We start from the raw sequence: 26,044 nt of genomic DNA, 5'->3' as shown, positions 1-26,044 counted from the left end.
CAGTGGGGTGGGTAGGGGTGGGGGGGTCAGTAGGTGGTGGGGGGTGGGGGGGGTCAGTGGGGTGGGTAGGGGTGGGGGGGTCAGTGGGGTGGTAGGGGTGGGGGGGGTCAGTGGGGTGGGTAGGGGTGGGGGGTCAGTGGGGTGGGTAGGGGTGGGGGGGTCAGTGGGGTGGGTAGGGGTGGGGGGGTCAGTGGGGTGGGTAGGGGTGGGGGGGGTCAGAGGGGTGGGGGGGGTCAGTGGGGTGGGTAGGGGTGGGGGGGTCAGTGGGGTGGGTAGGGGTGGGGGGTCAGTGGGGTGGGTAGGGGTGGGTGGGTAGGGGTGGGGGAGTCAGTGGGGTGGGTAGGGGTGGGGGAGTCAGTGGGGTGGGTAGGGGTGGGGGGTCAGTGGGTTGGGGTGGGGGGGTCAGTGGGGTGGGTAGGGGTGGAGGGTCAGTGGGGTGGGTAGGGGTGGGGGGGTCAGTGGGGTGAGGTATGGGTGGGGGGGTGGGTGGGGGGGTTCAGTGGGGTGGGTATGGGTGGAGGGGGTCAGTGGGGTGGGTATGGGTGGAGGGGATCAGTGGGTATGGGGAGTGGGATGACGGGGGTTGTTTTTGAGGGACGTTCCTACATACCAGTCACTGTTGGTTGTGTATCACTGACTATGTATATCTGGCACAGGGTGTTGTTTGAAACAAACCGTGGACACTCTGATCTGTGCTTACTCAGGACATTGGGTGTGAGCTGTGTTTCAGGTTTGCTTGTTAATGTATGATGAATGTGATTTCTCTATCCAGGCTAATAGTTAGTTGTACAGGCTCGCATGATATTAGGGCAAGGCTTCACTGGAGAACCTGTACATGGCGCATGACTAGGTGTTTGCTGAGAGCTGACTGAGATGGCAGCTGAAAAACTCAGAATTGCAGAATAATCTATCAACAATCAAGGAGGCACCAATTTAAATAGTTCATTAGGATAACCGTGGCAGTTTGTGAAGATGGAATTTAAATTTGCAATCTCCTTCTGTTTATTTTTAATGAAGTTGAATTAATCATTTCATATAACATGAAGTTGCCAGAGGCCAATTTGTGAGAGTATTGGGATTGACAGAGTGAGATTGGAAATGAAATGTGAAAGGGTTTGGGGTGGGGTTAGACTGCCTTATTAAAGGCTGTGGGATGTCAGCATAAGGGTGACAAACCAAATGGGGTTTGAAAAAGTTTGGCAGGAGAGTGGAAATAAAATAGATCAGATACCTTCAGACATTGCTGTGAACCAGAGAGTAGTTAGACTGAGAGGGAGGTTATTAGGTATTGGCTATAGCATTAGATTCAATAGAAGATTAAAGTAAATGGAGAAATGCAAGAGTTGGAATAAGTTTGATTTGATTTATTATTGTCACATGTATTAACATACAGTGAAAAGTAATGTTTCTTGCGCGCTATACAGATAAAACATACCGTTCATAGAGAAGGAAACGAGAGAGTGCAGAATGTAGTGTTACAGTCATAGCTAGGGTGTAGAGAAAGATTAACTTATTACAAGGTAAGTCCATTTAAAATTCTGACAGCAGCAGGGAAGAAGCTGTTCTTGAGTCGGTTGGTACGTGACTTCAGACTTTTGTATCTTTTTCCTGAAGGAAGAAGGTGGAGGAGAGAATGTCCGGGGTGCGTGGGGTCCTTAATTATGCTGGCTGCTTTGCCGAGGCAGCTGGAAGTGTAGACAGAGTCAATTAGGCGAGTATTAAAGGAGTGAGTGGGAGTCAGTTGTGGCGGGGGGGGGGGGGGGGGGGGAGGGGAGTCTCAGACTGGGTGAGATATTAAGGATGGAGAGTCAGTTGCAAGGTATGGGACTAGGTGGGATATTAAGGAGTAAGTGGGAATCTTGAGCTAGGGAACATTGTATCAAAGTTGGAGCCCTATCTATTGTGAGGAAATGAGGAAACACTTCTATAGGCAAAGGTAGTAGAGCTTTGTAAAACTAAGATTGCTGGATTTTTAGATTTTACCAAAGGAATGGGTAAAAGGCTGGAGTTTGGTGTGCATCGAGCAGGATCTAATTGAATGGTCTAATCCAGTTCCTGTGATGAAATTAGACAGATGATGTGTCGAGCGACAGCAACACAGTTTAATGGGCTGAGTGACCTGTGTGTGCTGGAACACTGCTTTGAAGAGAGTAGGGCCCATTGTTATATGTGGGATCTTTGAAGTTTGCTCTCAGTACTGTTAGATTTGGTGTAGAGTTTAGGAGGATTTGCGCAGAGTTGTGAATGTATACTCAGACCATATGTAGCCATGCATTGAACTGTTAGCAGGGACTGTATACAAATGAGAAAGGAAGTGGTGTGGCTGCGTGGCCCATCATCCTCGAGGTGATCAAATAATCCTGATCCAGGCTGCGCACGAGCAGGAATGGGAAGTGGGCGAGTGGTGCGTGAGGGATGAGTGTCTCCTTGATGTGCCCAATATTAATTCCGACCATTTCTCTTCCATGCTTTCTCCTCCTGCAAGGAGTGGAAGGTACTAGTCTACTGCTGTCTTTGCTTCTTCGCAATAATTTCTCATTCTTTTAGTTTTGCTTTGTGGCAGATTGTGGGATTTATATCTTTATTTATTACATGCTCTTTGCTAGACCTGCAATGACATTCAACATTTTGATCTTTTTTCACGGGCTTTTAGTTTTCTGTCTTGGCTGATAATGTTTTCTTTTTGTTTCTTTTCAGGTTTTCATTGAACTGAGTCACATTAAAAAGTGCAATACAGTCAAAGGAGTCTTTGTCCTGGAGGAATTTGGTAATTAAACACTTAATATTGGCTGTGTGCTAGGCACGAGCATCGCTCAAACCTCACTAATGGAGACACTCCCTCACCGGCTTTGTGGGTGGGTGTGAGCAGACCAGGAGAGGACCCACTAAGGGCGCACTGGGAAATGGGTGGGAAGCCAGAGTGTCAGTACCTCTGAGGCATTTATTCAGTGCTCAGCGGTCCCTATAGCTGATAGTTGCCATGGGTAGAAGCCATTTTGTTAGTTTGATGTTTCAAACAGGCCATGGAAACAATGATGCAAGGAGCAGGGACTGAGGACAAAAAACTTGTACCAGGTTATTCCAGGTCAGGTCTGAGGTCTGCATTTTCTCAGTGTCATCCCAGTGACTGAGGGTGTTGTAATATAGGGAGGATAGTGCTGTATTCCCCCAGAGGCTGAGGGTGTTATAATAGTGAGTGCTCTATTGCCCAGTGACTGAGGATGTTGTAATATTGAGAAGAAAGTGCTCCAGCACAATGGTTAGCATTGCTGCCTTTCAGTGCCAGGGACCTGGGTTTGATTGCTAGCTGGGCCACTGTCTGCACGTCCTCCCCGTGTCTGAGTGGGTTACCTCCGGGTGCTCTGGTTTCCTCCCACAGTCTGAAAAATGTGCTGGTTAGGTGCACTGGCAGTGTTAAATTCTCCCTCAGGTTACCCGAATAGGTGCCGGAGTGTGCCAACTAGGGGATTTTCACAGTAACTGCATTGCAGTATTAATGTAAGTCTACTTGTGACACTAATTAATAAATTTTAAAACTATTACCCAGTAACAGAGAGTGTTGTAATATTGAGGAGACAGTGCTGTAATGCGCCACTGATTGATGGTGTTGTAATATTGAGGGGAGAGTGCTGTATTACCCAGTGACTGAGGGTGTCGAAACATAGAAAATAGATGCACGAGTAGGCCATTTGGCCCTTCGAGCCTGCACCACCATTCAATATGATCGTGGCTAATCATGCACTTTATATCCCACTCTCGCTGTCTCTCCATAACCCTTGATCCCTTTAGCCACAAGGGTCAGGTCCAGCTCCCTCTTGAGCATATCTAATAAACTGGCTCCAAAAGTTTTCTGTGGTAGAGAATTCCACAGGTTTACAACTCTGAGTGAAAAAGTTCTACCTCATCTCAGTCCTAAATGGCTTTCCCTTATTCTTAGACTGTCACCCCGAGTCTGGACTTCCCGCATCTAGCTTGTACAGTCCCATCAGTATTTTATATGTTTCTATGAGATCCCCTCTCATTCTTCTAAATTCCAATGAGTATAAGCCCAGTTTATCCAGTCTTTCTTCATATGTTAGTCCTACCATTCTGGGAATCAGTCTGCTGAACCTTCGCTGGACTCTTTCAATAGCAAGAATGTCCTTCCTCAGACGAGGAGACCAAAACTGCACACAATGTTCAAGGTGTGGCCCCACCAAGGCCCTATATAACTGCAGCAAGACATCCTACTCCTATACTCAAATCCTCTTGCTATGAAGGCCAGCATGCCATTAGCTTTCCTCACCATCTGCTGTACCTGCATGCCAATCTTCAGCAACTGTTCCACCATGAAACCCAGGTTACGTTGCACTTCCCCTCTTCCTTAATTGCCACCATTCAGATAATAATCTTCCTTTCTGTTTTTGCCATCAAAGTGGATAACCTTACATTTATCCACATTATATTGCATTTGCCAAGTATTTGCCCACTCAGACAGCCTGCCCAAGTCGCCCTGCAGCCTCTCAGCAGCCTCCTCACAGCACACACTGCCATCCAGCTTAGTGTTGTCTGCAAATTTGGAGATATTGCATTCAATTCCTTCGTCCAAATTATTATGTATATTGTGAACAGCTGGGGCTCCAGCACTGATCTGTATGGTACCCCACTAATCACTGCCTGCCACTCTGAAAAGGGCCATTTATTTCCGCTCTATGCTTCCTGTCTGCCAACCAGTTCTCTATCCACGTCAATACCTTACCTCCAATACCATGAGCTTTAATTTTGCTCACTAATCTCTTGCTTGCAACCATGCCAAAAGCCTTTTGAAAGTCCAGATGCACAACATCCACTGGCTCACCCTTGTCCACTCTACTAGTCTGTTGTGGGGAAATTTGAAGGTGGCCAATTGTGTCTTAACTTAGACAATTCAAAACTCTCAATGTTCTCTGAGCAAAAACCTAACAAATTTATTTAACGTAGAACAAACAAAACAAACATACAGCCAACCGCAGACTTCCAAAGGGTTAAACAACTCTGGGAATAGAGCTATAGAACCACTCCAAAAGATCTGAAGTACATAGTCAAATACAGATCAATTATAGTTTTTCCTAATAAAGCGGCACGGTAGCACAGTGGGCGGCACGGTAGCACAGTGGTTAGCACTGCTGCCTCACAGCTCCAAGGACCTGGGTTCGATTCCCGGCTTGGGTCACTGTGTGGAGTTTGCACGTTCTCCTCGCGTCTGCGTGGGTTTCCTCCGGGTGCTCCGGTTTCCTCCCACAGTCCAAAGATGTGCGGGTTAGGTTGATTGGCCATGCTAAAAATTGCCCTTAGTGTCCTGAGATGCGTAGATTAGAGAGATTAGCAGGTAAAATATGTTGGGATATGGGGGTAGGGCCTGGGTGGGATTGTGGTCGGTGCAGACTCGATGGGCCAAATGGCCTCTTTCTGCACTGTAGGGTTTCTATGATTCTATGAAATAATTCTGCCTTTCATTAGCTTAAAATCAGTTTCATTAAGTAGTCATGCGTCAATATGTATCTCTGTCAAGTACCTCAGCCAACCATATGATATTTAATAGCATGGTGATATTTTATTCGTACTTCAATTCTGGACGTCACCTCCCTTCTTGGCTCTAACTACAGTCCTGTTGCCTGGTAATGGCAAACACTACCAAAGTGAACATTCCCACTGGCTCACTGCCAAGTTGAATAAACATGTGCTCCTGCATCCAGGGGCATATCTATCCTTGTGTCTGGGCAGTGAATGTCTCTATTCATTAATGTTGAAAAGTATGTCCTCTCATAGGAATACCCAATATGACTACTGCTGACTAGCCGGTTCCCAGACCTCTGGTTTTAAACTGATGACATTTACCATCATGCCTTTCGGTAACTTTGCTTGGCTAAAATGAACAATACATTTAAAATGCATTTAAAATATCCACATATACGTTTTAAAATCATAACTGATTGTTCTGATTCACTTACTGCATTCACATATGTGTAAACTGTTAGTGTTAGCTTGTCTAATAATCATTTAACACATTACTGATTCCTTGTCTTCTGAAAGACTGCACTCTGCCTATGAATCTTATTAGCTGGTTAGAAATCCCCTTCAACCCTCACTCCTGGCCACTGGCTAGCCCAATACAAAGCCAATAAATATTAACTTAAATCCTAAAAAGTGATTGGTTTCTTAATTTCTCCCCACTTATCCTTGATTGTCATCACTACTTCCATGTTGATTGTATGTAATTGCATCTGAGTCTTAATCCTCATTAATGCTAAAAATCATAATTTGAACATCTGCACAATCACAATGATCATTAGAATAAAAATGAAGAAAAGCACTGCACTGTACTTATCCCTAGTGACCCCATTCAGCCAGTTTCTCAATTCCACAGAGAAAAAGATGTTGGTTGTTTAAGTTTCTCGACCTCCTTCCGAATGTGTGTAACCAAATTAGTTATGTTCTCCGAACTGTCCGGTATGTATGTGCAATATTTTGGTCCAATTAAGCACATGTTCCACCCTAGCTGCCAAGATGAACAATAATGTCATCCGATTCTGTAGCACAACAGTGCGCATTGCAACCATCTAGTCACTGATTTCCCGAAGGGCTGTAGCAGTATCATTAGTAACTCGTTCCAAAATCGACACAATGGCTTCAATCTTGATTGATAGTCTTATAAATACATACTGGGCACCATTATACCAAGGAAATTGTCTAATCCCACAAGGGCACGTCACTTTCTCCCAGTTGGAAGCTGGTAAGTATGATAAATATATGGGACTACATATCCAAGGTAACATGACCCCTTCCAGTCGAAAGGCAATCACAGATATGTCTTATTTCCACAAATCCAGTAAGTTCCGTTCTGAGTTGGATACGTGTGTTCTCCTTTGAAGCAATATGGAATATTGCAAGATTGATCATTACTGGGTGGATTCAAACAAATTTGACAATTTTGGTTACATCTACGAGTGTTGACATTTTCTGGTGCCCAAGTTCTCTCCAGGGCCTCTTTTATTCTCAACACACAATATTCCTTGTGGCCCTGATTCTGCTCCATTTAAAATAAGGCTGGGGGTTGGACTGGATGAGTTGAAGATGGGTGAATACCTATTCATGTGACTTGGCCCATCTGTACAGGATCCATTTCTATAAAAGTCTACTCTCACATTCCCTAGGAAAACCTATTGCTCTTGCCCTATGACCTCAAGCTGATCCCACACAATTAAATCTGCCATGATAAAGGTATTGGGTGCAAAAGTATCCCTCCCTCAGCATGTATAGGAATGTGTGAGCATACTCAACATTTACATATATCAGCAGTTTCAACATGTGTGTATGCCATATGCAGTTTTCGATGGACTTTCGATGGATTAGAGTAAACTCAACAATAAAAGAACACAAAGTTTACAATCATTTTGATAATTCTCAATTAATAATTCCAATATTCTTGTGTCTCCTGGTTGCTTGTTAATCTTAAAAAAGATAAATATTCATTTACAGAACCACGCTATAATTTTGTTGCCTTTAACTTCGAGTTTTCTAGCTTGACAATCATCCTTGGGGCTTGATTGTTGGTAGTCAATGTTCCTTCTTTCTTTAGATTAGGAGGATACCACAGGAACTTCACATGCATAATGTCCTGTAGAACACAGAAAAACTACAGCACAAAACAGGCCCTTCGGCCCCACAAGTTGTGCCGAACATATCCCTACCTTTTAGGCCTACATATAACCCTCCATCCTATTAAGTCCCATGTACTCATCCAGGAGTCTCTTAAAAGACCCTATTGAGTTTGCCTCCACCACCACTGACGGCAGTCAATTCCACTCGCCCACCACCCTCTGTGTGAAAAACTTCCCCCTAACATTTCCCCTGTACCTTAAACCTGTGTCCTCTCATAGCAGCCATTTCCACCCTGGGAAAAAGCCTCTGAGAGTCCACCCGATCTATGCCTCTCAACATCTTATATACCTCTATTAGGTCTCCTCTCATCCTACGTCTCTCCAAGGAGAAAAGACCGAGCTCCCTCAGCCTATCCTCATAAGGCATGTCACTCGATCCAGGCAACATCCTTGTAAATCTCCTCTGCACCCTTTCAATCTTTCCCACATCCTTCCTGTAATGAGGCGACCAGAACTGAGCACAGTACTCCAAGTGGGGTCTGACGAGGGTCTTATATAGCTGCATCATTATCCCCGGACTCCTAAACTCAATCCCTCGATTGATAAAGGCCAGCACACCATACGCCTTCTTAACCACCTCCTCCACCTGCGGGGCCGATTTTAGAGCCCTATGGACCCGGACCCCAAGGTCCTTCTGATCCTCTACCGTACTAAGAGTCTTTCCCTTTATATTGTACTCCTTCATCCCATTTGACCTGCCAAAATGGACCACTATGTAAGTAAGTAAAAACAGAATGGCCCACAGTAACATAATAACTAAATTATTCACTTTTTTCTTATTCTAACATTAATCTGCTTACAGTGCCCTGATTCTGCCAAATCTAATAATTTTGTCAGAAAACCCAATTAACCCTTTCATCAGTAATGTGGCTACTAAAGCCATTTAATTCTATGTTCTGCAAGATTATCCATTCTCTGGGACAATTTTGTTAGTGCTGGTGTGCCCACGAGGAAATGGTTTTAGCTGTGTCGTAAGTTCATAAGATATAGGAGCAGAATTAGGTCATTCGGCCCATCGAGTCTGCTCCGCCATTCGATCATGGCTGATATGCTCCTCATCCCATTTTCCTGCCTTCTCCTTATAACCAATTAAAAATCTGCCTAATTCCTCAAATTTACTCACTGTCCCAGCATCCACTTGGGGCAGCAAATTCCACAGATTCACAACCCTTTGGGAGAAGTAGATTTTCTTCAACTGTTTTAAATTGGCTACCCCTTATCCTAAGACTATTACCTCTCGTCCTAGAATGTCCCACAAGAAGAAACATCCGCTCCACGTCTACTTTATCCATACCTTTTCTCATATGCCTCAATTTGATCTCCCCTCATTCTTCTAAATTCTAGATAGTATAGGCCTAAACTGTTCAATCTCTCTACATACGACAAACCCCTCATCTCTGGCATCAATCCAGTGAACCTTCTCTGAACTGCCGGCAATGCCACTACATCTTTCCTCAAAGAGGACCAAAACTGTGCACAATACTCCAGGTGCGGTCTCACCAATGCCTTGTATAGTTGCAGCAATACTTCCTTACCTTTATATCCTATTCCTTTAGCTGTAAATGCCAACATTTCATTTGCTTTCTTTATTATCTGCTGTACCTGCATGCTAGTTTTCTGTGACTCATGAACGACGACACCCAGATCCCTCTGCACCGGAGCACCCTTTAGTCTCTTCCCACTTAGATAATAAGGGCGGCACGGTGACACTGCTGCCTCACAGCGCCAGGGACCCGGATTTGATTCCTGGCTTGGGTCACTGTCTGTGTGGAATTTGCACATCCTCTCTGTGTCTGCATGGGTTTCCTCCGGGTGCTCCGGCGTCCTCCCACAGTCCAGAGATGTGCAGGTTAGATGAATTGGCCATGCTAAATTCTCCCTCGGTGTACCCGAACAGGCGCTGGAGTTTGGCAACTGAGGGATTTTTATAGTAACTTCACTGCAGTGTGAATGTAAACGTACTTGTGACTAACAAATAAATAAACTAAGTCGCCTTCCCATTTTTCCGACCAAAGTGCATTACCTCTCACTTAACCACGTTAAACTCCCATCTGCCACATTTTGGCCCATTCTCTGAACCTATCTATATCCAATTGTAACTTTCTTATTTCCTCATTGCAACTTACTGTCCTGCCTATTTTGTGAAATCTGCAAATTTGACTATAGAGCCTTCTATCCCTGTATCATTAATATAAATTGTAAATAGTTGGGGCCCAAGGACCGAATCCTGTCGTACCCCACTAGTTACTTCCTGCCATCCAGAAAGAAAACCATTTATCCCGACTCATTCTTCTGTCCATCAGCCAGTCACCTATCCAAGCTAATAAATTACCCCAAATCCCATGTGATCTAACCTGGTGAATTAACCTTTTGTGCAGCACCTTATCAAACACCTTCCGGAAGTCCAGTTATACTACATCTACAAGATCTGCATTATCCATTTTGCTTCTGACATCTTCGAAGAACTCTATCAAATTAGTCAAACATGATTTGCCCTTCATAAAACCATGCTGACTCTGATGGACAGTGTTTTGACTTTCCAAATGTCCTGATATTGCTTCCTTGATAATTGATTCTAACACTTTCCCAACAACAGATGTTAAACTAACTGGTCTGTAATTTCCCATACTTTGCCTCCCTCCCTTTCAAAATAAGGGTGTTACATTAGCATTTTTCAATTCCTATGTCCAGGGAATTTTAGAATATTATAACCAATGGATCTATTATATCTGTCGCCACTTCCTTTAATATCTTACAATGTAGACCATCAGGCCCAGGGGACTTATCTGCCCTCAATCCCAATAGTTTGCTGAGTATCTTTTCCCTTTTGATAATTGTTCCAAGTTCTACCCTTTCTATTACCTCTGACTTGCCCATTCCTATAGGAATGGTACTAGTGTCCTTCACCGTGAAAACTGAGACAAAGTATTGATTTAGCATCTCCGCCGTTTCAGTTTTCCCCACCATTAACTCTCCGGTTTCATCTTCCGAGGGACCAACATTCACCCCTAGCGACTCTTTTCCTATAGAAGCTTTTGCTATCCTTCTTGGTATTTTGCTATCCTTCTTGGTATTTTGTGCTCGTTTTTTTTCATAAGCTCTTTTTATTACTTTTTTAGTATCCCTTTGTTTGTTTGAAAGTTTCCCAATCTTCCAGCCTGCCACTGGCCTACGCAATATGATGTACCTTAGTCTTTGTCTTTATATTGTCCTTAACCTCCTTATTTAGCCATGGATATTTTTTACCTCCCCTTACCATCTTTCTTCCTCACAGGGATATATTTTAGTTGTGAGGACTTGAGTATCTCCTTAAACAACTGCCACTGCCCATCCGCTGCCCTACCTTTTAGCCTTCCTACCCACTCTACTCGGGCCAATTCTGTCCTCATGCCTGTGTAATTTCCTTTGTTTAGTTCCAGAACACGAGTGTGGGGCTGTACTTTCCCACCCCCAAACTGAACTTTGAATTCTATCATACTATGGTCACTACTCCCTCGAGGATCCTTAACTATGAGGTCTAACCATTAAGTGTTGCTACTGTCCCTTTCATTCCATGAGCTATAACATTACTCAAGGGAGTAATGTTTGCAATTCTCCAGTCCTCTGACACTGCACCTACCTGAGTCAATGGAAGATTGAAAAATTATGGTCTCCCCAATTTCCACTCTCACTTGCCTCAGTATCCAGGGATGCATCTCACCTGGTCCCAGAGCTTTTCCACATTAAGTGGACAGCCTATCCAATACCTTCTACTTACCAATCTTAAACCCTTCTAGTGACTGAATTTCTTCCACTTGGGTAGCATCCTTTTCCTTGGTAACAGCAGCTGCAAATTATTCACTTAATATCTCAACCATGCCCCCGATTCCCATGTGTAAAACCCTGTTTTAGTTTCTGATCGGCCCTTTTATTTATATGTCCGTAAAAATACTATTTTTTTGTTAGTCTTGCCAGTTGCTTTTCTTTGCTTCTCTTACTTTTTCAACTAGCCTCTGACCTTCTATTTTCAGCTTGGTTCTCAATTGCACTTTCTGCCATTGATTTGATTTATTGTCACACATATTAATATACAGTAAAAAGTACCATCCCCTGTGCGCTATACAGACAAAGCACACCACATGTAGAGAAGAAAAGGAGAGAGCGCACAATGCAGCACCACAGTCAGAGTGTAGAGGAAGATCAACTTAATGCGAGGTAGGTCCATTCAAAAATCTGATGGCAGCAGGGAAGAAACTACTCCCGAGCCGGCTGACGTGTGACCCCAGACCTCTGCATGCCCCCCCCCCACGGAAGAAAATGGAAGCGACCACGCCCAGGGCGCGCGGGATCCCCGATCACGCTGGCTGCCACTCTGAGGCAGCGGAACATGTAGATAAAGTCAAAGAATGAGAGGCTGGTTTTTGGACCGTATTTCTCATCAACTGAGGCACATGTCTGTCCTGTCACAACAACATTGAAAGGCCCCTCCCATCGAGTTCCTAACCTTTTCTTGTCTGTCACGAGTTGTACCATTGCTTTATCTCCAGGTGCAGGTAATTTAGGAGTGTTTTCCTCTGCCAATTTCATCCAATCTCTATACTGCTGTTGAGTGATCAACTGTCTTTTAGGAGAATACAAATGATTCACTAGATTTCTCATACACTCGAACACTGCTTCTCTACCAATTTCAAGTTCTCTGCCTCCTATCGTCACATCCTCTGGGAGGTGCATTGCCCTACCAGTCATCAGTTCAAAAGAGGCTAAGCCTGTTCCTTGGGATGGAGTGTCTCTCTGTCGTAATAATATTGCAGGCAATGCCTGTACCCAATTGTTTCTTTCATCCAAATGGCTTTGGCTAAGCAATTTTTCAATGTTCTGTTCATTCATTCTACCATTCCTGAGCTCTGTGGGTGATATGGTATGTGGAATCTTTGTCTTATCCCTAACAACCTGCAGACTCCTCTTAAAACTCTTCCTATGAAATGAGTTCCCTGGTCTGAGTCTAACTGAAAAGGCATTCCCCACCTAGATATTATCTCATTTGCTTATACCAAAGCTACAGTTTTGGCTGTGGCACATCTACATGGGAATGCTTCAACCCATCTGGTAAACTGATCAGTGATAATTGAACAATAGCTTTTTCCTTTCACTCTAGGTAATGGTCCTGTGAAATCCATTTGCAAATTTTCCCATGGTCCTTTGGGCCTTAGCAGGTTCCCCATCTTTACTTTACAGTGGAGACCTGGTTCCACTTGGACACACTGAGTACACCTTTGACAGAATTTAGCTATCATTTCTCCCATTCAAAGAACAGTACAGCACAGGAACAGGCCCTCGGCCCACCAAGCTTGCGCTGATCACGTTGTCCTATCTAGACCAACTGCCTGTATCCCTCTATCCCCCGCCTGTTCATGTGTCTATCCAGATAAGTCTTAAATGTCATTAACGTGTCTGCGTCAACCACCTCACTTGGCAATGCATTCCAAAGAAAACTTCCCCCCGCACACCTCCACTGAACCTTTCCCTCCTTACCTTGAATTTGTGCCCCCTTGTAATTCTCATTTCTGCCCTAGGAAAAAAGCTTCCAACTGTTCACCTTATCTGTGTCCCTCATAATTCTATAAACTTCTATCAGGTTCCCTTCGAATACCAACAATTTCCAATTAAATTGGTCATTTTGCCCTTGCTTGTGTGTGCTACCCTATGATGCAACTTTAACGAGTACTGCTTCTGGTGCTATTATCTTCCTTTCTCTTCTCCAAACACCATCTTGTCCTTTTCCTCCCTCCTTGTCTTCCCCATCTCTGCTTCTCCTCCTCTGAGGCCTGCTCTTGCACGTGCCTCACATCAATGTCTGGAATATCTTTATCTTGTAATGCTGCTACACCTGCTGTTTATGTTCCTTCCAAATTTTGTTCTAATGAAGCTTTAGCTGCCTTGTCTGCTTTGCGGTTTCCTTTTTGGGCCTGACTTTTAATTTTCTTCTGGGCCTGTACTTTGGTTACAGCTGCTTCTAAAGGAATGTGGGCTGCTTGGATTAAATCTTTAATTAGGCTTTCATGCTGTATTCAAGGTAATAACACCTCACCTTTTCCAGGCTGTCATGTAGTCATGAATTACTCCAAAAGCATATCGAGTGTCTGTGTAAATGTTAACACGTTTTCCTGCACCCCATTCTAAAGCTTTAGTTAAAGCTATTAACTCTGCTACCTATACTGATTTACTTCCTGCAATCACCATTCTTTTACTATTTACCACTGCTCATGCAGTGTTGGGTTTGCCATTGATGTATTTTCTAGCCCCATCCACATATAGATTGATCACCCCCTCACCTGTGAGTGGTTCTTATAAAGAACAATGAACAGTACAGCACAGGAACAGGCCCTTCGGCCCTCCAAGCCTGCAACAATCACGTTGTCCTATCTAGACCAACCGCCTGTATCCCTCTATTCCCTGTCTGCTCATGTGTCTATCCAGATAAGTCTTAAATATTGCTAGCACATCTGTCTCAACCACCTCACTTGGCAGTGCATTCCAGGCCACCACCACCCTCTGTGTAAAAAAAAAACTCCAAGGCGGCCTTCACGACACACGACAGCGCAGAGTCGCTGAGCAGAAACTGATAGCCAAGTTCCGAACACATGAGGACGGCCTAAACCGGGATCTTGGGTTTATGTCACATTATCAGTAACCCCCACAGCTTGCCTCCTGGACTTGCAGAATCTCACTGGCTGTCCTGTCTGGAGACAATACACATCTCTTTAACCTGTGCTTAATGCTCCCTCCACTCACATTGTCTGTATCTTTAAGACCTGGTTGGCTGTAGAGATTCGCATTCTAATCAATATTCTGTAACTTGATTTTGTGTTTCTGTGCCCTGTTTGAGAGCAGATTTACACTCCATCTGATGAAGGAGCAGCGCTCCGAAAGCTAATGGCATTTGCTACCAAATAAACCTGGTGTTTAACCTGGTGTTGTTAAAACTCTTACTAAAAACAAACTGCCCCCACACACCTCCACTGAACCTTTCCCCCCTCACCTTGAACTTGTACCCCCTTGTAATTGTCATTTCTGCCCTAGGAAAAATCTTCCAACTGTTTACCCTATCTATACCCCTCATAATTTTATAAACTTCTATCATGTCACCCCTCAGCCTCCGTTTTTCCAGGGAGAGCAATCCCAGTTTATTCAGTCTCTCCTCATAGCTAATACCCTCCATACCAGGCAACATCCTGGTAAACCTTTTCTGCACTCTCTCCAAAGCCTCCATGTCCTTCTGGTAGTGTGGTGACCAGAATTGGACACACTATTCCAAATGTGGCCTAACCAACATTTTATATAACTGTAACATAATTTGCCAATTTATATACTTAGTGCCCGTCCGATGAAGGCAAGCATGCCACATGCTTTCTTCACCACCTTTTCCACCTGTGCTGCCACTTTTAAGGATCTGTGGACCTGTACTCCCAGATCTCTCTCGTGTCTATGCTTCTGATTGTTCTGTCATTTATTTTATAGCTCCCACCTGAATTCGATCTATTAAAATGCATCATCTCAGATTTGTCCAGATTAAATTCCATCTGCCATTTTTCCGCCCAATTTTCCAGCATATCTATATCCTGCTGTATTCTCTGACAATCTTCATCATTATCTGCAACTGCACTGATCTTAGTATCATCCACAAACTTGCTCATCAGACCAGCTACATTTTCTTCCAAGTCATTTGTATATATTACAAACAGCAGAGGTCCCAGCACTGATCCCTGCGGAACATCACTAGTTACAGACCTCCATTCAGAAAAACACTTCCACCGCTATCCTTTGTCTTCTATGGCCAAGCCAGTTCTGAATCCATTTAGATAGTTCACACCTGATCCCATGTGATTTAATCTTTTGCACCAGCCTACCATGAGGGACCTTGTCAAATGCTTTACTGAAGTCCATGTTGACAACACAGCCCTTCCCTCGTCAATCATTTTTGTCATTACCTCAAAAAAACTCAATTAAATTAGTGAGACATGACCTCCCTCATACAAAACCATGCTGTCTGTCGCTAACAAGACCATTCAGTTTCAAATGTGTATAGATCCTATTCCTAAGAATCTCCAACAATTTCACTATCACTGATGTCAAGCTCACTGGCCTATAATTACCCGGGTTACCCTTGCTGCCCTTCTTCAATAATGGGACAACATTGGCAATCCTTCAATCCTCTGGGACCTCACCAGTGGCCAATGAGGAAACAGATTTCTGTTAGAGTCGCAGCAATTTCATCTCTTGTCTCCCTCAGTAATCTGGGATAGATGCCATCCGACCCTGGGGATTTGCCTACCTTAATGTTTTTAATTCACCCAACACTTCCTCCCTCATAATGATGACTTCAAAAGGGCTTACATACCTCTCTGAAATGCCATCAAACGAAGAGTCCCTCTCCTTTGTGAATACCGATGCAAAGTACTCATTAAGGATCTCACCCACTTTCTTTGGTTCTATGCATAATTTCCCTCCTTTGTCCTTGAGTGGACCAACTCTTTCTCCAGCTACCCTCTTGTTCCTAGTGTATGTATAAAATGCCTTGGGATTCTCCTTAATCCTGTCTGCCAAGGACATTTCGTGACCCCTTTTTGCCCTTCTAACTCCCTGTTTGAGCTCTTTTCTACTTCCCTGTGTTCTTCAAGTGCTTCATCTGTTTTTAGTTGCATAGACCTCATGTATGCACCCTTTTTCTTTTTGACTAGACTCTCAATTTCCCTGGTCATCCACGGTTCCTGAATCCTGCTTTTCCCGTCTTTCTTTTTCATTGGCACGTGCCTGTCCTGCAGTCCAATCAAGTGCTCCTTAAAAGACTCCCATGTGCCAAATGTAGATTTACCCTCAAACAGGCTCTCCCAAACAAAGGCCTCCAAATTCTTCCTAAGCTGTTTGTAGTTAGCCTTCTGCACCTTAACCCTAGGACAACACTCGCCCTTTTCCATGAGTATCCGAAAGCTTACGGAATTGTTGTCACTGTTTGCCAAATGTTCCCCGCTGCAACTTTCTTCCGATAAGCCTTCGCTCGTCTCTTCATTGACATCTGCAACACATTCATGTTCAGTTCCTAACACTATCAATCTTCCTGCAAGATTTTCTTTTATGTCTCTGCTGATTTCTACATGTTTGTCTCCTGGTAAAAGATTTGCCTCCCACTTTGAATGTCTTACCATCAGAAATCCCTTTCAATCTCCCTGCTTCTGAAAGCTACACAAATTGTGTGTGGTCTGTGAACAATTATTTTTCCTATTAAAGTGAGTGGTTCTGTGAAACACTTGTTGCCCATGATGCATATGCCAATGCTCTCACACATCTATAGCAACTGAGTCTAGTTGGGTGAAGTTGTACCCCACTGATCTTAATCTGTCTCCATTCCATTGTGTTACTACTGCAGCTTGTATTCCATTATTTTCCTGACAGAAAATGTGAAATGGTTTAGTGAGGTTCGGTAACCCGAAAGCAGGGGCTTTAATCATGGTCAATTTTAAATATATAAATATCTGGTTCTTTCTCTTTCCCCATTCTACTCTCTCTCTGCTGGCTCTGCCTCCTTTGATTAAATCCTGTAAGGGTTTTGCAAGCACTGCATAATCTTCCACAAAATTCCTGCAATAGTTAAACAGTCCCCACACTTGCCTCACTCCTTTCACAATAAGTGGTTTTTGCATGTCTAACATTGCTTTTTTTCAATCTCTTGTATTTCTTTTTTGCCTTGGGATAATGTGTCCTAAGTATATCACCTGTTCATGTCCCAGTTGGGCTTTACTAGGATTTAGCTTGAGACCTGCTTCCTGAGTTGCTTGAATCACTCTGTGTGCAGCTAAACAGTCTGTTGAGCTGTCTTAGGCAATCAAAATGTCGTCCAAGTATTGCAAAATGGTGACTTCCATGCTGTCTATAGGCTGTATTATCTGTGCCATGTGCCTATGAAAAATTACTGAACTATTATGGAATCCCTGTGGCAAGCGGGTCCAGGTGCATTCCTGGTTCCCAACTGTGAATGGAAATTTGTACTGATGTTCCTCTGCTACAGGTATTGACCAGAACCCATGAGCTATATCTAATACTGTGAATATTGTCTGCTTTATTCCAATTGAGTTCAAGATAATAGCAGACTTTGCCACTGTGGGGTGTTCTCGAGTCGCATATCGATTCAGAGCCATGTAATCGATGGTTAATCGATAACCTCCATCAGGCTTCAGGTGAATTAGTCTCAGAAGAAGTTTTTGTTACCATCTGTTGTTTTTCCAATTCTGCAACGATGTTTTTAACCGTCTCTATCGCTTCTGGTTTAAGACGATACTGTTTGTGTGAAGGATGGACTCCCCCCGGAATCTTTACTGGAGGGACATCTAACTACCCACAATCGTGTTTGTTTTTGGCCCAAACCTGAGGACATTGTGCAGCCAAATTTCCCCAGATTGTTTCTCTATCCCAATTTTGTTTAAGTGTCACTATCTTAGGAATGTTACAGCCGTTCTTCTGTCCCCATCGATCTCGCTTGTATGACCCATGCCACCTAATGAATGCCTGCCTTTGTGTTAATTGCTGCCCCCAATTGTTCCAACAGGTCTATTCCTAAAATACTTCCTTCCTCGGTCAACCATATCCAAATCTGAACCTGTTCCTCTCTGCCCTCAATTTCCAATGTACTCGGCTCTCTTTATAATGCAGTTTTAACTCCTCCTGTTACTCCTTGAAATCGTATGATCTGGTCAGTAGTTGGCAAACAGATCTGTTAAAGATATGGATGCCCCGGTGTCTATCAGCATGATACAATTTTGTCCTCCTAACACTGCTTCTACATACATTTGGGGTTCTCTATCTCCAGTCTCTAGAGTTACTAATTGTCATTTAGGATTAAACAACTTCTGCTGTCAAATGGTACACTGTGTATCAAGTGAATGCTGCCTGCTGCGCTCCTACTGGGTTTTGGGACTGAACTCTAGGAACTGAACTGGATGAATTTACCTTGCTGGGACCCTGTCCTTCTCTACCATCTCCTTTTGCCCAACAAGAAGTTGTATCATGACCACTTTATTGCAATTCCTGCATTTTTTAGGATACTGATTGTTTCCTGATTTGCCTCGGCAATCTTTGGCAATGTGCCTTTTCTTTCCACTCGCTGATCTACTTGTACTGGATTTATTTCTAACTTTTCTGTTGGAGTGATTCGGTTTCATAGCCCAATTCATAATGTCTCAAAGTATTTCCTATTGGAATCCCCATGTTTACAATTTGAGTTGGAGCTGGACTGAACCCTTCTGTAAGCATTCCCAAAAACATATCATCATCCCTCGTGGGACCTTCGATCCCTCCATTACCTGCATACACCCTGAACTTTCGCTCTGCATATTCTTCCACAGTTTAATCTGCTCTTTGTCTTACTAAAGTTCCCTTAACCAATTTGCGGTCCCTTTACTTAGGGCTTGCCCTATTGCCCATTTAAAATTCTCATATTTCTCTTAGTCATTTGCTCCCCCTTCTATTATCCAATCTTTCCCTTTTAAAGCCTCGGGTAACATCTGCCGTGTTGGTCCTGCCAACTTTCCCTTTAGCACTTTTACATCACCCAGAGACCGATAATGAACATCTCTTACTTCATTCACACATTCTCAAAAGGCTGAATTTTGATGATTCTTGTTTAAGGGTCTCAATCTGTCCATTAGCATTTGTTTTTCAGTTGCTGATAACGGCACTTCTTCGGTCATAACAGAAGTCTTTTCTCTCTCTCCCCCTCCCAGTCCTGTGTATTTTAGTACAGAGCGGTGTTATCAGACCGGGCAGTTCTGTCTTATTACCACTGGGGGGATCTCTTATCTTTCATTTCTTTTTCTTCCTCACTTGATTCCCCAGGGATTGGTGGATACGATGAATCTGTTACTGCTTCCCCTACGGGCTCTTTTTTTGGACCTTCTTAAGCAATTTTTACAGGGACAGACTGTGTGTTAGCTGCCTCCTTTTGAAGATGGTTCCTCAGCATGGCTGCAATGGTGACTCTTGCCATTTCTGATTGATGCTTCCTTTGGCTATTCCACCATATTTTCTGTTCAGATTCAGTAGAATCTGGGTCATATCCTTTCTCAAGTCCCCTTCTCCATGGTCACATCCTCAAAAAATTCCAGAAGATTTGTCAAGCACAATTTCCCTTTAGTGAATGCATGCTAACTTGGACTGATCCTGTCACTGTTTTCTAAATGCTCAGTTATTACATCCTTAATAATTGACTCCAGCATTTTCCCCACCACCAGTCAATAATTCCCGGTTTTCTCTCTTCTCTCCTTTTTTAAAAAATGGGGTTACATTAGCAACCCTCCAATCCACTGGAACTCTTCTAGACCTGTACTTTAAACCAGACCCCAAAACACATGCGCTCTATCAAGTCCTTCTCTTCTGAAATATTTGAGGCATTTGACCGAGAATGTAGTACTCCAGCGCAAAGAAAAATAGAATTGACAAATGGAATTTTTACCTTTACAGCAGTGAGTTGGAACATGAGGGCAGTTTAGTTATTCTGTACAAGAAATGAAATCGGGAATAGTGTGCACAGTTCCAGGCACTGCATCTTAGAAAGGAGAACAAAGAACAGTACAGCACAGGAAACAGGCCCTTCGGCCCTCCAAGCCTGTGCCGCTCCTTGGTCCAACTAGACCAATCGTTTGTATCCCTCCATTCCCAGGCTGCTCATGTGACTATCCAGGTAAGTCTTAAACTATGCCAGCGTGCCTGCCTCCACCACCCTACTTGGCAGCGCATTCCAGGCCCCCACCACTCTCTGTGTAAAAAACGTCCCTCTGATATCTGAGTTATACTTCGCCCCTCTCACCTTGAGCCAGTGACCCCTCGTGATCGTCACCTCCGACCTGGGAAAAAGCTTCCCACTGTTCACCCTATCTATACCCTTCATAATCTTGTACACCTCTATTAGATCTCCCCTCATTCTCCGTCTTTCCAGGGAGAACAACCTCAGTTTACCCAATCTCTCCTCATAGCTAAGACCCTCCATACCAGGCAACATCCTGGTAAATCTTCTCTGCACTCTCTCTAACGCCTCCACGTCCTTCTGGTAGTGCGGCGACCAGAACTGGACACAGTACTCCAAATGTGGCCTAACCAGCGTTCTATACAGCTGCATCATCAGACTCCAGCTTTTATACTCTATACCCCGTCCTATAAAGGCAAGCATACCATATGCCTTCTTCACCACCTTCTCCACCTGTGTTGCCACCTTCAAGGATTTGTGGACTTGAGGGACCTAGGTCCCTCTGTGTTTCTATACTCCTGATGACTCTGCCATTTATTGTATAACTCCTCCCTACATTATTTCTTCCAAAATGCATCACTTCACATTTATCCGGATTAAACTCCATCTGCCACCTCTCCACCCAATTTTCCAGCCTTTCTATATCCTGCTGTATTGCCCGACAATGCTCTTCGCTATCCGCAAGTCCAGCCATCTTCGTGTCATCCGCAAACTTGCTGATTACACCAGTTACACCTTCTTCCAAATCATTTATATATATCACAAATAGCAGAGGTCCCAGTACAGAGCCCTGCGGAACACCACTGGTCACAGACCTCCAGCCGGAAAAAGACCCTTCGACCACTACCCTCTGTCTCCTATGGCCAAGCCAGTTCTCCACCCATCTAGCCACTTCTCCTTGTATCCCATGAGCCTTAACCTTCTTAACCAACCTGCCATGTGGGACTTTGTCAAATGCCTTACTGAAATCCATATAGACAACATCCACGGCCCTTCCTTCATCAACCGTTTTTGTCACTTCCTCAAAAAACTCCACCAAGTTTGTAAGGCACAACCTCCCTCTTACAAAACCATGCTGTCTGTCGCTAATGAGATTGTTCCGTTCTAAATGCACATACATCCTGTCTCTAAGAATCCTCTCCAACAACTTCCCTACCACAGACGTCAAGCTCACCGGCCTATAATTTCCTGGGTTATCCCTGCTACCCTTCTTAAACAACGGGACCACATTCGCTATCCTCCAATCCTCAGGGACCTCACCCGTGCCCAAAGAAGCGACAAAGATTTCCGTCAGAGGCCCAACAATTTCATCTCTCGTCTCCCTGAGCAGTCGAGGATAGATGCCATCAGGCCCTGGGGCTTTGTCAGTTTTAATGTTCCCTAAAAAACCTAACACTTCCTCTCTTGTAATGGAGATTTTCTCTAACGGGTCAACACCTCCCTCCGAGACACTCCCGGTTAACACGCCCCTCTCCTTCGTGAATACCGATGCAAAGTATTCATTTAGGATCTCCCCTATTCCCTTGGGTTCTAAGCATAATTCCCCTCCTTTGTCCCTGAGAGGACCGATTTTCTCCCTGACAACTCTTTTGTTCCTAACGTATGAATAGAATGCCTTAGGATTCTCCTTAATCCTGCCTGCCAAGAACATCTCGTGACCTCTTTTTGCCCTTCTAACTCCCCGTTTGAGTTCCTACCTACTCTCTCTGTATTCCTCCAGAGCTCCATCTGTTTTCAGTTGCCTGGACTTAACGTACGCCTCCCTTTTCATTTTAATCAGATCCTCAATTTCCCTGGTTATCCACGGCTCTCGAATCCTACCTTTCCTATCTTTCCTTTTTACAGGCACATGCCTATCCTGCAGCCTTATCAATAGTTCCTTAAAAGACTCCCACATGCCAGACGCGGACTTACCCTCCAACATCCTCTCCCAATCAACATCCACCAATTCCTGCCTAATCCGGCTATCGTTAGCCTTCCCCCAATTTAGCACCCTGCCCGTAGGACAGCACTCATCCTTGTCCATTACTATCCTAAAGTTAACAGAGTTGTGGTCACTATTTGCCACATGTTCCCCTACTGAAACTTTGACGACCTGACCGGGCTCATTTCCCAGAACTAGGTCCAGTATAGCCCCCTCTCTAGTCGGGCTATCTACATACTGTTCCAAAGAACCTTCCAGTACGCATTTTACAAATTCCTCCCCGTCCGGACCCCCAGCTCTAAGCACTTTCCAGTCTGTGCCAGGGAAATTAAAGTCCCCCACTACAACAACCCTATTTTTTCTGCACCTATCCAGAATCTCCTGACATATCCTTTCCTCCACTTCCCGTGGGCTGTTGGGTGGTCTGTAGTACACCCCCAGCATAGTGACTGCACCCTTCCTGTTTCTGAGTTCCACCCACAGCGACTCAGTACATGACTCCTCTAAGTTGTCTACCCTCTGCACCGCGGTAATATGCTCCTTATCTAATATCGCTACTCCCCCACCTTTTTTAGCCCCTCCTCTGTCTCGCCTAAAACACTTATACCCCGGAATATTCAGCTGCCAGTCCTGTCCTTTTAACCAAGTTTCCGTCACCGCAACCACATCCAAATTCCGCATAAGCATTAAGGCCCTAAGTTCGTCTGTTTTACCCGTTACGCTCCTCGCATTGAAGCAGATGCACTCCAGGCCCACTCAGGTCATCCTCCTCCAGAGTGCTCCTCTTCTTAGCTAGCCTTGCCCTGGCCCCCAGCTCAACCCCAGCCTCAGTATTTACTGACCTACTGTTTTGTTCCCCACCCCCTTGCCACACTAGTTTAAATCCTGCCGAAACACTCTAACAAAACTCCCAGCCAGGATATTTGCTCCCTTCCAGTTAAGGTGTAACCCATCCTTTCTGTACAGTTGCCATCCTGACTTGAAGATTTCCCAGTTATCTATGAATTTAAAACCCTCCCTCTTGCACCAGTCCTTTAGCCACGCGTTCAACTGTAGAATCTCCCTGTTCCGAGCCTCACTTGCACTAGACACCGGGAGCAGTCCAGAGATTGCTACCCTGGAGGCCTTACTTTTTAGCCGAGCACCCAACTCCCTGAATTTCTCTCGTATGACCCCCCTGCTCTTCCTACCTACATCATTTTCACCAATGTGTATAATCACATCCGTTTGACTACCTTCCTTTTTAAATATGCTTCCTACCCTCTCGGAGACATCCAGTACCCCGGCACCAGGGTGGCAGACTACCATCCTGGATTCTCGTTCACTCCCACAGAACCGCCTGTCCGTGCCTCTAACCATTGCGTCCCCCACAACTATCGCTCTCCTAAACCCCTTCTTTCCCTTCCGGACCTCTGAGCCTGTCTCCGTGGAGGTGATCTGGTCCTCGTGGCTTACCCCTGGAGGGTTATCCCCCTCCACAGAATCCAAAACAATATACCTATTTTGGAGGGGGACAACCACAGGGGATCCCTCCACAGACTGCTCACTCCCTTCCCTTCTCCCATCTGTTGCCCATCCCTTTCTTTTATGGGAGACTGCCACTGGGGTACTTTCTGGCACATCACCCTTCTGACTATTACCCCTCCTAACTGTGACCCACGTGTCTTCCTTCCGAGACCCTGGTGTCACTACCTGACTATAACTTTTATCTATTAATCTCTCATTTTCCCTAACTAAACTGAGTTCATCGAGCCTCAGCTCCAGCTCCCTTACACGATCCTTCAGGAGTTGCAGTTCCACACATCTGGCACAGATATGGACTTCCGGGAGGCAAGTTGTCTCCAGGAACTCCCACATCCCACACCGAATGCAGTATACTGACCTCCCACTCATACCAGCCATGTCCTTTTTAGTTTTTGGGAGATAAAACAAAAAAGGGGGTGTAACAGAAGAAAAACAGACAACCTTCCTCGCCTTCGCCGAAGCCCTGTGAGCCAAAGCCCTGATGTGGAGATGCCGGCGTTGGACTGGGGTAAACACAGTAAGAAGTTTAACAACACCAGGTTAAAGTCCAACAGGTTTATTTGGTAGCAAAAGCCACACAAGCTTTCGGAGCTCTAAGCCCCTTCTTCAGGTGAGAAGGGGCTTAGAGCTCCGAAAGCTTGTGTGGCTTTTGCTACCAAATAAACCTGTTGGATTTTAACCTGGTGTTGTTAAACTTCTTACTGAGCCAAAGCCCTTACAGCTTACACTCTGCTCCCTGCTCACTCCGCTGCCCGCTCCAGACTCTGCCCGCTCAAAAGTGCGGCCTGCTTTTAAACCCTCCAAAAAACTTTCCCCAGGCTGCTCCTGGGCTTACTCCCTGTTTTGAAAAAAAACCTCAGATTTTTAAGCCAAATTTAACTGAAAAATAAATAAATAAAATGCAGACACAATCGTTCTTACCCTCAGCCTGCTCCTGTGGAACAATGACCCAAAAACCCAAACAAACTGAGATTAAATCCAAACAACTGAGATTAAACCCGAACAACTGATATTAAACCCAAACAAACTGAGATTAAACCCAAACAAACTGATATTAAACCCAAACAAACTGAGATTAAACCCAAACAACTGATATTAAATCCAAACAACTGATATTAAACCCAAACAAACTGAGATTAAACCCAAACAAACTGAGATTAAACCCATACAAACTGAGATTAAACCCAAACAAACTGAGATTAAACCCAAACAAACTGAGATTAAACCCATACAAACTGAGATTAAACCCAAACAAACTGAGATTAAACCCAAACAAACAGATTAAACCCAAACAAACTGAGATTAAACCCAAACAAACTGAGATTAAACCCAAACAAACTGATATTAAACCCAAACAACTGAGATTAAATCCAAACAACTGATATTAAACCCAAACAACTGAGATTAAACCCAAACAAACTGATATTAAACCCAAACAACTGAGATTAAATCCAAACAACTGATATTAAACCCAAACAACTGAGATTAAACCCAAACAACTAATATTAAATCCAAACAAACTGAGATTAAACCCAAACAACTGATATTAAATCCAAACAACTGATATTAAACCCAAACAACTGAGATTAAACCCAAACAACTGATATTAAACCCAAACAACTGAGATTAAACCCAAACAACTGAGATTAAACCCAAACAAACTGATATTAAACCCAAACAAACTGAGATTAAATCCAAACAACTGATATTAAACCCAAACAACTGGGTTAAACCCAAACAACTGAGATTAAATCCAAACAACTGATATTAAACCCAAACAACTGGGTTAAACCCAAACAACTGAGATTAAATCCAAACAACTGATATTAAACCCAAACAACTGGGTTAAACCCAAACAACTGATATTAAACCCAAACAACTGAGATTAAACCCAAACAACTGAGATTAAACCCAAACAAACTGATATTAAACCCAAACAAACTGAGATTAAATCCAAACAACTGATATTAAACCCAAACAACTGGGTTAAACCCAAACAACTGAGATTAAATCCAAACAACTGATATTAAACCCAAACAACTGGGTTAAACCCAAACAACTGAGATTAAACCCAAACAAATTGAGATTAAACCCAAACAACAGATATTAAATCCAAATTAAATCTGAGATGTTGACATTGGTTAG

The 26,044-nt window shown here is 44.0% G+C and overlaps 1 protein-coding gene across 1 annotated transcript in view; it reads left to right on the top strand.

Moving 5' to 3' along the window:
• The window catches only part of madd (MAP-kinase activating death domain), a 256,584-nt gene that overhangs the window by 195,876 nt on the left and 34,664 nt on the right, over window positions 1-26,044 (top strand). The window contains exons 25-26 of the mRNA XM_078221357.1: window positions 773-779; window positions 2,698-2,767. Of these exons, the coding sequence (XP_078077483.1) occupies window positions 773-779; window positions 2,698-2,767 (77 nt within the window). The remainder of the gene's footprint in view (window positions 1-772; window positions 780-2,697; window positions 2,768-26,044) is intronic.

Source organism: Mustelus asterias, chromosome 9 (assembly GCF_964213995.1).
Source record: "Mustelus asterias chromosome 9, sMusAst1.hap1.1, whole genome shotgun sequence".
Lineage (NCBI taxonomy): Eukaryota > Metazoa > Chordata > Chondrichthyes > Carcharhiniformes > Triakidae > Mustelus > Mustelus asterias.
Note: the sequence above shows the minus strand (reverse complement) of the source record. Positions and strands in the feature narration are given on the sequence as shown.